General features: G+C 38.3%; 1 protein-coding gene across 10 annotated transcripts in view; it reads right to left on the reverse strand.

Annotated features, from left to right (window-relative positions):
• Positions 1-13,103, reverse strand: part of LOC139446192 (plexin-B-like) — a 222,278-nt gene that overhangs the window by 37,999 nt on the left and 171,176 nt on the right. For all 10 annotated transcript variants that reach the window (XM_071227500.1, XM_071227509.1, XM_071227499.1 and 7 more), the window contains 5 exons: positions 12,824-13,033; positions 12,207-12,335; positions 10,910-11,010; positions 3,549-3,681; positions 2,573-2,726 (listed from right to left, as the gene is read on the reverse strand). In XM_071227500.1, coding sequence (XP_071083601.1) covers positions 2,573-2,726; positions 3,549-3,681; positions 10,910-11,010; positions 12,207-12,335; positions 12,824-13,033 — 727 coding nt within the window. The remainder of the gene's footprint in view (positions 1-2,572; positions 2,727-3,548; positions 3,682-10,909; positions 11,011-12,206; positions 12,336-12,823; positions 13,034-13,103) is intronic.

Raw genomic sequence — 13,103 nt, forward strand, 5'->3', positions numbered from 1 at the left:
ATAATGTGTTTTATTGCGACTGATAAGGCTTTAAGAACCTTAGATAGTCGTGGGCTGCCTGATAAGACACTGTATCTCAACAACATCGGTCTGCCCATAAAGAAACAGAATAATCTCTGACACTCAACAGAACCGATAGCACGCAAGTTAAATATCACCCTGAACTTCCTATGCTACTTAGGCCTGACTTTTCGTTTTGTTTACATATTTTTGGCCAAAAATTCAGGTTGGTGTGTCCAAAAATAATAATTCTAATTCCAAATATTTTTTTATATTTCCATAAAAAAAGTAGGGCCATGAGTTGAATTAATTTTTAACAGGTTTTAATTATAGTATTTTAGATAATTTATTCTTTTGATTTTTATAATAAAACACGTTACTTTTCTGGTCAGCTGAATAAGAAACACTTTCCATTTCAATTATTGTATCACATTTCAAATTTATTGAGTTGACAGATTCAAAAACCAAATTCTTAAAAAGTCTGGCCTTCTCATGCTGTCACGAACAGATGCATAAATTATCAACAGAAACATTATCGAAACCAATGTATCTGGTTACCATTCAGTATTCTGAGAATAAATAAAACTATCATGATAACTATTGATTTATTTGCACATCCCACTCAGTTAATATATGCATTTTTCACACCCCAGCTGTTGGCCCAGTATGATATGTAAACGTGTTCTTTGTTAAGCGATATGATGAATCAACAGCACGTAAAGTTTAATGATACTTCGAGTGGAAATCGGTTGACAGTGTTGGTTACAGAATTCCGAGGGTTTGATATTGTGTTGGCAACAGATGTTAGTATCACATAACACTTTGGGAGATGTTATTTGACTGATCAAGCAGGACAATAGAAGGCAGGAAGCATAAATCATCTCAGAACACCACTATCGGGACATAATGCCAGCAGAATATGTTTGATATCAATTATAGATGTGTGTGATATGCAAATACTGCAGCAGCTGAATCACCTGTAGTGGGATACTTAATACGCTTTTACACCCCTTTTAGCAATATTCTATATATGATGCAAGGGGACACAAAAAATGGGCTTCACACATTGTACCCATATGGAAATTCAAACCCAGGTCTTTGAATGATGAGCGAACACCTTAACCACCGTGCTACCATTGTCCCAACCTTTGAAATTATTGGTTTTGGTATTTCAATATAAATATTTCACTATGTGAACAAAAATATCTTCGACAGAAAATTATTACAATTTTAAAAAATAGAAAATGGAAATATGCAATTATTTTCCAAGTCTACACTATTTTAGTTCATTGTTTACGTCTTCTCCATCCATGTTTCATGATCATGTCTTGTACTGATAACGCTCCACAGAACGGCATGACACTGAATCTTGGCTTTGGTACAAGGCTTCAAAATCCACTCCAAATGGATGCATGGCGTCAAACATTTTGATTCAATTGCACAAAACTGACTTTAAATTGGCAGGCATCTAACCTGTTTTTGGCCAAGACCACGATTACGCCTCGACTTGGCAGCAAGTGTTTATTCCCCACGCCTATGAAGAATGTTTCTAGGGAGCACATCTTCTATTCCAAAATAGACAAAACTCTTTCGTCTCTGGAGTATACCCACTCGATTCATCATCTTCTCGCGCTGACTCAACACACGGAAAACCTGCAGCTTTACACACTGTTTTAGTGACAAGTGGCTATTTTTGAACAGGTTCCCAGGATGCAGTTTTTTTCATGAAGGGTCTTGTGACACCGAGATATTTTTGCGAGGAACTGACAGTGTGTGGGGGGATTGTGACAGTCTTATTTGCAGTACTGAGGGGAAGATGGAGCGACTGACAGATGCAGGACTTGATGGTCGTCCCGGCATCGTCACACACCCTGACAGGGGAGCTTGTTTTAACCCTGTCTGTCACCCATGATGGATGGCAGTATTGACCAGTTTTTTTCACACTAAACAGTAACCTGTCCTACAAAATGATGAAACAAAACACAACAGAAATTAAATTATTTTTTTTCAGCCATAATGTCAGTGATTTATAGCTCTAAGTTGAAGAAGTCAGCAGTTCTAATGCTAATTCTGCTCCTTTCAACTACAACATGCTCCTTACTGATCATGAAGTTAATCAAATTATTTTTAAAAAATCTTTAAAAATCCTGTTGTAAATGCAATCATATGGACTTGGATGATTAATTACTATTGTCATATGTATACTACTCAAAAGAAGATAAGGAACACACGATTATTTCAGATTATACAATATGTTGGCATGGCATGACAGATTGACTACAGAAATAGGAAAGATTTGGGTGCTCTTAAACTTCTTTTGAGTAGTATACATGAAACTAAACCCCAAAGTCAAAAGAGTTGCTGAAATAGCTTAATGGTTTCGAATACTGACTAACTGGACACAAAGTTTCATTGCATACCTATGCATGTTTTGTATGTTGACATACCATGTCACTGCTAGCCGGTTTCAGATCAAAATCCCCCTTGAAGATTTCTAAGTTCAGAAGGTTGCCTTTAGGGCATGCATCTTTTACACAGAAACCTATTTTCAAAGTGTCAGAGATGCTCTCACCTTTGTCCCCAAGTGACAGTCCCAGATCTGTGAAGTTGGGCGTCATGCACTTTGCACCAAAGTACCAGAAATCAGCCTTGGAGCTCCAGTTGAGTTGCTGGAACACGCAGCTGTAGGTGCTGGTCATGGGCAGCTGGGGGATGGTCAGATGCAGCTGCAACAGAGCATGCAGATACATGTATGGCCTTATAACAAGTGAGTTAGATTCAAGATGCTTCAGCGTGTCTTGTCTGTGAAGATCCGGGGTAGAACAGATCTTCATCAACCCATGTTTGCCGTAAAGGACCACTATGCTTGTCTTAACAGGTGACTAACAGGATCGAGTGGTCAGGCTCGCTGATTTGGTTGTTTGTTGTTTGACGCTGCACTCACCAGTATTTCAGCAATGTGATGGCGGTCTGTAAATAATTGAGTCTGTACCAGACAATCCATTGATTGACATCATGAGCATCAATCCACGTATTTGGGATACAATGACTGCATTAACCAAGTCAGTGAGCCTGACCACCCAATCGCGTAAGTCGCTTCTTACGACGAGCATGGGATGCTGAACACCAATTCCAACTCGGATGTTCAGGAGTTTATAGTGATGACAAACCAAGACCTTAAGGCCAAACCAGGAGTAGAGGATATTTACAATACAGTTAGAGCAATAGTCCAGCCCCATCTTGGCGGGAGGAGGGGAGACGACAATAGCATCCTAACATGCTGAATATAGGGTTGTGAGCAGTGGTAGGTACACTGACTGTGGGTTGTAGAGATTGGACTGAATATCCACTCTACACCTGGGTCTACTTGCACAAAGTGATCTTAGTGCTATGACCACCGTAACCCTATGTTAAAGTATGGGAGTTACAATCATCTTAGTGCTAAGATGGCTTTACTCAAGTGGGCCCAGAGCCATCCAGGGCACACACAACCCCAGCAATGTCATTGCTCATTGCAGAGAGAGAAATAAACTTTGGCAAAAACTCACCTCTTCAACTTTGGTGACAGAGACAGTTTTGGGAGAGATTTCAGTGATGTAGATGCACTGATTGGCTCGGCCATGCAGCCATCTTGCCATCGATGGATCCTCGGAGTTTGGACAGCTACTTCTCAGCACACACCTGGAATACAAGACATTGTCATGAACTTCCAGCCTCTCAACACATCACTCACACATACAGTGAATAAAGTGAATGTATGTTGTTTTCTGACCCAGTGTGTAATAATCCATCAGTCTGTAAATAATATGAAAGGCAAATCAGTGTTCAATATAACAATCCTGTCACAGAGAGAGCAAGTATGGTTTTACGCAGCTTTTAGCAATATTCAAGCAATATCACGGCGGGGGACACCAGAAATGGGCTTCACACATTGTACCCATGTCGGGAATTGAACGCTTTAACCCGGGTCATCGGCGTGACGAACGAACTCTTTAACCACTAGGCTACCCGAACGCCCCAATCCCAGTCAGTGTTCAACCACAACATATAAGCATCCAGGTCAGACATTGTGCCCCCCAATCCACAGTTTAGGCACCTCTGACTTGTGTGGGGTCCAGATCACCTTCCCTCCCTTGAAATCTCTCCACAGGTTTTAGTCAAGACCACCCACAGTCTGTTTCAAGTTTCAATAAAGATCCCCATTGACTTCTGGACAAAACATCCCAGTGTTTTGGTGTAAAAATGTTATCTTATTCATAATCAAGATTTAAGATTTTGCTAAACTTTCTCTTTTTGACATATTTTTTTTTAAGTTGCCATTAGATTTCCTTGTAAAACAATAAACATGTCTGTACAGCATCTTAAACGCACATAAACATATATTTTATCATATAACATCTTGACATCGTATGTTCTAAACATTTAACCATTTTTCCGGTGTGCTGTTTATGTTGCCACATCTTCACATTAATTCTAATGCCGCGGTCGCAAAAACAGGATATTTAACAGATCATAAATTAAACATCAGCCGTTGATGAAGTAATTCATATGGGTGACACTGCCATCTCAGCAGTCCATACTTCTGGCAACAATGGTAACCTCACTAGCGACTTACCCACACAGGAATGTAGGGATAAAAGGTCAGAAGTATCCTAGGGGTGGAGACAATTCCCCAGCTTGGGTTTATTACTGCTAATTAATAACTTCTCCAGACATCAGCTTATTTTTAGCTTACACTCGCCTACATGGTTATCCTTCAGACTGCCTTCTCATAGTTCCTGTTTTTTAATAATCAATGATTAATATCAATTACTGTTTTTCATAAAACATAAAACTAATTTCTAATACAAGGTAGCTGTAGCATCAATATGTTGAGTGTAGATGATGATGATGATGATGATAGATGGTTAAGATGATGATGATAGATGGTGATGATGATGATGCTGCTGATGATGATAGTGATCACAGCTAAAATTTAGCCACCAAATGAAACTACAAACGTACTGTGATCAAAGTAACCACCAGGTATTAAAAAATACTTTGAATGACATTATCTTCTGTACCCTCTCAGGGGCTATCCATAACAGAATCAAACTTGTGATGAGCTAACACACATACCACAGAGCCACCCTACAACCATACTGACAAAGAAGAGGATGTCAATAAAAAAAAATGATTGCATGTCATAAAAAACTATGTTATTGATTACACCACACCACCAAAGACAGCTAGCATCAAATCAATAAAAACATACTGGCAAAAAAATTAGTAAATGGTCATTAATTCTCTTGAGACAGAGGAATCTATAGTACTGCAGCCACATAAGAAATAATCATCCAAATGAAGACTTAATCTGCTTTTCCTTGGTGGTTGCATATGCTATGCTATTAAAATCTGAACAGTGATAGCTCGATATGACACTGAGGGCATTTCCCCGTGCCTTCTCCCAGCCCGACTAATCCCTTGTCAATTATGCTGATTATTCCTAGAGTCAGAGAGATGAAAGTCTTCAATACCCGACACTTCACTGCAACAACATCATAACATTAGGTGTCAATTTTTAATTTTCTTTCCATAACCATCAAACAGTCGTCCTCTATGGATCGACTCAGCAGCGAGATTGATCTTATCTACCAGGCTTGGTGACAATATGGCGCGACGTAGGTGAATAAAAGTGTTCAAATTTATCATTCTTTTATACCGAACAGGTCAAGCGAGGCGTAGAGACTCGCTATCATTACAACAAACACCATTGAGTTAAAATTTGAAGAAAAAAATAAATGTGTAAAAATAATCATTTGTCGAGGATATTCAATGACAATGGATCAAATATGCATGAGCAATCGTCTGACTATTGTATACGTGTGTCTGTATCATTACCCAGCCATTAACAGATGACGAAGTAGATAGCATCATTTCAGTCATTGTCGGCATGTTGATGCATGTCTCGTAAAATGTTTCTCAACAAGGGAGAGCACACACTACCCATAATTCCACATTCACAATCAGCATTTTATTGCCTTGACAGTAGCAGATAACATCTATTAAGCGATTACTGTAATTCATGCTCAGATTTCCATTACAGGGACTGTTGGACTCGGAGGTAGATAAATCACTCCAATCATCTGGTCGATGAATGGACCAAGCAATTGCAATCTGGATATATGATTATTATTACAATGTTAGTTTAATGAAACAGGAAATAAGAACAATAATCATGGATAATAATTATTGTATGTGATGTACTGAATATTTATACATAGGAATAGAAGTGAGTGAGTCAGTGAGTGAGTTGGGTTTAACACCAAAATTCTCTACACCCAGAAAAAATAATAATTGCCATGTTGTTGTTTTTTCAAATCCAAATTGATTACTTGCTACTCAGTGTGTAGTAGTCTTGATAAGGTAATGGTCAAGTACCACTTCCACAAATATCCATGCCCAAGGAATTAATTAGTAAAATAATACCACTACGCAGTTCTCCTAATATAGTCCCAAAAAGAATTCAAGTTTGCTTCACAATAATAAAGTCCAAATATTGGAAGAGGGATGAGAGCCCTCCTCTTCAGATGGTGGAAGTACGTTCAAGTTCCGCACTAAGTTGAATGGCTTTGTCAGAGTTTAATCCAGTAGCTTATGTCAACGGTACCAGATGTCCAAGAGTTCCATGTCGATGAGTCCAAAGAACATGATTTGACTGTATCTTCTGGGGGCAGTAATGGAGATATGCAGTAGGTAGTCCTCATGTTTTATAGCTCCTCACACAGCACACAACACAGTACATACCGTGAAGCGAAAACTCATCAAGTCATTTCATTGATTTTCAAGTTTTTTAAGCCCTCATCCAAGGTTGTGTTGGTATTACGCTGAGCAAGTTAAATTTGACATAAATGGTTAAATTTTGAGTGAAGTAGCAATACATTTGAATTTACTTCTTAGCTGCTAACTGCATGACAAATACACTGCTGGACAGAAGTAAGTATACACTTGAAAATTGGATTTGACCAAAACATTACAATGATATCTAAATCATTACAAGGCTGAAAACAGGACTGAAACACTGCAATGTTAACATCTAAAACACAACTATGATACCTGTATCTAATACATCACCATCCAATAACCATTTCTTGTTTGTATTTTCAGACACCATCAAACATGGTGTATATTTTCTCTAGTCTGGTAGTTAAGATCAACCTACTGATGGCAAGTTCTGGAAGTTCAGAAGATGCAGTTTCTAAACAAATTTAAATGGAGTTGTTTGTTTCTATCAAAATCATATAATTTCAGGAGACTAAGCATTATTCTAATACTGGTACATTGTTCAAAGTGAGTACAAATGTTAGTGAAACTACATGTCACGTGGCAATTATATTCCCTCTCTACACTGTGTTTAGGGAGCTTATAATCCATACATTTTCACTAAGAATGGTACACACAGATTAACAGTTCTACTGTATATAACCCTGTGCAGAGCTGCCACAATAATGTCATATTCCACTCTGTAAGCATATGTATTATTCAGTGTAGTCTGTTAGTCTTGTAGCCATAACAACTACTCTTGGCGTCAATGGTCAAGGATGTGTATATGAGTAATTACGTTTTATATATTTTATCACTAAGACAGATCAATATTACTTCTTGCTTTGTGGATTAGGGTCAAAGTAAAAAAAAAAAATTTTGTCTGGGTTCACTGGAGTTCAATTACCAATGACCAAGGATTGAGTGAGTGAGTGAGTGAGTGAGTGAGTGAGAGGTCTTATGCCACTCTTAGCAATACATTCCATCCATATCACAGCTGGGACCCCTCAGATAGGCTTCAAATATTGTACCAATGTTTGGAATTGAACCCTAGCCTTCAGTGTAGTGAGTAAACGCTTTAACCACTAGACTCTTACAAAGGCAATCAATGTCAAGTCATAAATTCAACAATATAAAGATTAATAACATCTTCTTAAAGATGTCAGTTGACAGGACATTTCCTCGTGTTTCTAAAACTAATCTCTTAAAAAATAAAGTTTAAACAAGACAAGCAGCAAATAAAAGTTTCCAACAACACTTTTGAATCTAATATGTCCACTAAATTAAGCAGTTTCATCTATAAAACAAGATGGATGTTTTGAGATCAGCTTTGTCATAGTAAAATCTCATATCACTTAATTCCATAATACCTTAACCCAGTGAAGTCAGCTTTTTGCAACTCTAATCCTTCTTAAAGATAAACAATGCTTCTTTTATGTCAATGTTGAAATGTTTATGCTGCCAACACATTCCACAAGTCACCTTTGTTTTCAAACAGCCAACAGTTATGCCATATTAAATCAGTCACAAGTGGAATCTGTATGGATTTTTTAGACCAAAATTTATAGCTACAACTTTGGGAGCCATTTTTATACACAGTAATCACGACTAAATGAGCAGCTTCTCTAGAAAGATTTGGCTAATTTACTGTTTGTCTCACAAAACCTCAGGTGTGCTTGAAAGAAGTCATTAGTAAAATCAATCAAGACAGTAATTAATTAAAATGTTGTAATTATTTACAATGTTGTATAATGAATATGCCAGGAGAACCATGCAGCAACAATGAGCTATGGCTGGCATTTCAACAGCCTGAATAAAATATATATCACTCTTGTCAAAATGGCCTTATCTCAATATAGCCCTGATCCAACATTCCGCTGTCACAAGCGTTCATCGGTTATTAACGTAACTATTCCTGGTATTTATGCTAATCAATGTAATAAACTTGCCTCACTTGGCTAACTGCGAACATTCAGAGATAAGAAGAAAATCATTAATTAAAATAGTCTCATTAGTGTAAAAAATGTCTGCAAAAGTCCATATATTCTCTGAAAAATATCTCCTGTGACTGATTATCTAGAAATTCTGTTAATATGCTCTCTGCTGAAGTTATGCTTCCATTTGCTGAAATATTCCTTCAGCGAGTATTGTACCCTGCATCGGTATGACATCGGCCATAATCCATTAGGCAACATTCAATATCCTTACAACATGAATTGATCGACAAGCACAAATAAATTCCACCCTTAAAGATTTTATGTTAAAGATTGAAAGCTACCTTTCATAGAGGTATTGTGTACATCCAAATATACATTTTGAACATATGAGTGATATGTCATCTACACTGGAAGCAAACACGTCTGGTACCTGGCATGAGTGGAGTCATATATTGACTATTTGAAGGACATTTTGAAGGTCATGGTGGATGTTTCAAGACCAGTCAGTGTTCACAATTACTAGAACATTGATTTTCTATTCATTCTAAATAACCAAATAAACCTGGCTGTGTGTTTTGCTGTACAGCCCAAACAGACAATCACAAAAGATCGCCCAAAACATGAAAATCAATTTGAAAAAAGCTCATCTTGAGAGTTTGCATGGCGATACATTTAAGGCCCAACTGAGCCCACATCTTATGAAATGGAGCAGAACTGACACAGGCATCCCTGCTTCCACATCTGCTTGCTTCTCAAACATCTGCCAAAGCTACTTTCAATTTGTTAAACATTTAAAATTTCACAGCTTCATCCAATAGATGTTCAACAGTTGCTTGCTCCTGGTGATTACACGGAAGGGAAATTGCAAACCCCTCCAGTTTCCTCCCCAAACTCATTAACCCCTCGTTAATGAGGTTTTACCCGTTAATTTCAACATTCAACTTTAAAGAACTTCCAATGAGGCCCACTGACTAAACAGCCCCAAGACCCTCTTCATCCTGTGAATCTGTCCAAGTGTTTGTATATCATATAATTTTGTGCAAGTGTGTACGATTTTCAATTTTCTCCCCTAACTGACATATTCATTAAAAAGTGATTAGTTGTTGTGTGACTCAGTCTCCCTTCATCCTTGATCAAGATAGATGTCACACAATAACATAGGCCTATTGTCTACAGGGCACCTGCCGGACCGCCGTGAATCAGGATGACATTTGCCAGCGCACAGGACAATACACGGAGGACCAGGCCATTGTCTGGATCTGTTTTATAGGCGACTAATTTGGGATAGATTAATACCAGATTGAAATCTGCCAGAAAGCTTGGCCATGATCAATATGGTCATGAATATATTGTTCTGATTGATTGGTCAAGGTGTCATATCGAATGTGTTGTCTTCCATAGAGATTCCATTTTGCATGATGATGATGATGATGATGACTGCGATAAAGACAATGACGAGGCAGGAATCATGGTAGGATGATAATGATGATGAAGAAGAAGATGATGACAACATTGACGAGGCAGGAATCATGAGTACAGAGAAATGTCTTAACAGGTTAAGACAAACAGAGTTTAACTGTATACATATGGGTGAACGAGATGCAAGTGATATGAAAGCAATATCATGGATGGGGACACCAGAAAGGGCTTCACACATTGTACGAAGACTTTTACCACTACCCCACAACCATATACATGTGGAATGAAGGCCTCGCTCACGTCTGACAGAAAGTACAGATATCTGCCCTCTGTATGCGGGGACTGACGATGAAACTAAGGAAACAGATGATGAGACTGATGATGAAACTTATGAAACAGTTGATGAAACTGGCTACAAAACTAAGGAAACAAATGATGAAACTGATGATGGAACTTATGAAACAGATGATGAAGCTTATGAAACAGATAATGAAACTGATGATGAAACTAATGAAACAGATGATGAAACTGATGATGAACGTTATGAAACAGATGATGAGACTGACGATGAAAGTTATGAAACAGATGATAAGACTGACGATGAAAATTATGAAACAGATGATGAGACTGATGATGAAAGTAATGACACAGATGAAGAGACTGACAATGAAACTACTGAAACAGAAGATGAGACCGACGATGAAACTAATGAAATAGATGATGAAACCGTTAAGCTTTAATCAATGTCTTACTTTTTCTCCAATGAGCACCAGCCACAGTATGGATCTCCATCCGAGAGACAGTCACTGCAGCTTCCGAACCTCAGACAGTTCTGCACCTTCAGCCTTGTCACCTACAACCACAACATACATTGAAAAAAAAGGTCAGGTCTACATTGCGAAAACACCTAATTTTTCTCACTGATGTCTACGGCCAATAATAAACTACCAATCCAGCATACAAGCAAACAAATTACCTGTTAATTGAGAAGGAACTACGATTACAAAAGCTGTCAGTTATTTTAGGAACTGCCACCAAACTTACAGACTAGTGGTTTTAGAATAAATCTACTGGAGAGGCATAGCACGAAAATAGAGTGTGTAATTAACAAACTCTAGAATTACCTGTTGACTGACACTCTACTGAAATTAAGTCATTAATTTGAATCCACTTAGGATTGATTGAAAAGTATGGTCTGAAGCAAGCTCAGTGTAAGTATTTATTGGTGAGTCACGACCCAGATGTAGAACACCTAGTGAGTGAGTGAGTGAGTGAGTGAGTGAGTGAGTGAAAGAGTGAGTGAAAGAGTGAGTGAGTGAGTGAGTGAAAGAGTGAGTGAAAGAGTGAGTGAAAGAGTGAGTGAGTGGTTTTTGAGCTGGCAACACTTTTACAGCTTTTGTAGAATGGTCTGAAATAAAATCAGTAAAAGAAAGAGCTCGAAGTGATACAGGTCTCAGACGTTTACCACTTTAGTGAAACACACTAGCATGGGTTTGGTGCTGACAAACCTAGAAACATTGGGGCGAAACAGTCAATGGATCTGCCATTTGCAGCACCTTAGATGACTGGGCCACCCCTGCTGTATTTGAATCCATGACCAACAGATGTTGGATGTAGGCATCTTCTCGAGGCAAGGGAGTTAACTAACTATCAAAAACCAGTTTCCACTCTTGCCAAACTTGGCTGCAATTATCGAGTCAAATGCTGGCTGGACTAACGAGTCTATGCATAGTCCAATCACAATCTCACAACAAAATTGACATCTGGTTTGTGAACAACATGGATTTCAAGTGAGGATTTCGGTCGACTGCAGAATTTGCAAAAGATGAGTACCATCAACTTGGTGTTGATGCATATTTTCCAAATCTTTTAATGTTTTTAATCAAGGTGCTCACATGATTTGCTGCACTTCGCGAGGCAAGACTCATCGATCTGACCATCATGACTGGGTGCCGCCATTTTGTTAGAAGTAAATAAAGGTGATATGAGAGGTGGAATCTAACTGGACAATAGGAGGGGCGTCGAAGGGACATAACTAGTTATACTCACATTCGTATCTGTCATCACATAGATGAATTCTGCCTTGGGGTCAAAGGCCATATCCTGTGCAATGGCGCTGTTGGCGTCCACCAAGATCTCCTCATACTCATGGCCTCGTTCAGCTGACTTGAGCACCACCTGGTGGCAGAAATCATAGTTTAAATACTTCACATTCAAGTACTTGCACAGTTCCACGTTGGTTACTTTTTTCAGACACTGACGAATTTTCAGCGAAAATGTCATCAAGATCTTTTTCAAATTTGGTAACTCCGAATTATTGATCATTTCAAAGCATACTTCAGATTACATAATCACTACAATCAAACATCAGGCATATGTAATTTTTCTCACAGGCAAGCAATTTATACGAAATTATTTGTATTTTTTTCTATTTTCAAAGAGATGAATTTAATTTTTTTTAATGCCACTCCACAATTACAATTAAATGTTGATGCAGAAAATACCCTTTCTAACCACCAACAAATTTAAAATAATTGAAAACATTTCACCTTAAATAAAGGCAAGATATTCCTAAATAAATGTATTGTCCTTTTAGAGACATTCAGAAATGGTGACAGGCCATTTACATTCACAAACAGGCATCTCACACCCAAACGGAAACTCACCTTCTTGAGGTAGCCATCACTTGTTCCGATAAACGCAATGGTGTGTTCGTTGACAGTGGTGACTGCGATGGCGGTGAGCAGGGTGTTCTGGAAGGTCCTGAGGGGGGCCTTGACGATGGGGCTGATGCCGACCACCATGGAGAAGCTCTCCAGGAGGGTGTTGCACAAGTATTCATTGTCATCCTCTATGTTGTTGATCACCAGGCCACTCTGAAACACAATACACAAACATCAACGCATTGCTTCATGCTGTAAAGTACAACTTTAGATGGTAATGTTA

The sequence above is a fragment of the Haliotis cracherodii genome, unplaced genomic scaffold (genome assembly GCF_022045235.1).
Source record: "Haliotis cracherodii isolate W230 unplaced genomic scaffold, xgHalCrac1.p SCAF_6, whole genome shotgun sequence".
Lineage (NCBI taxonomy): Eukaryota > Metazoa > Mollusca > Gastropoda > Lepetellida > Haliotidae > Haliotis > Haliotis cracherodii.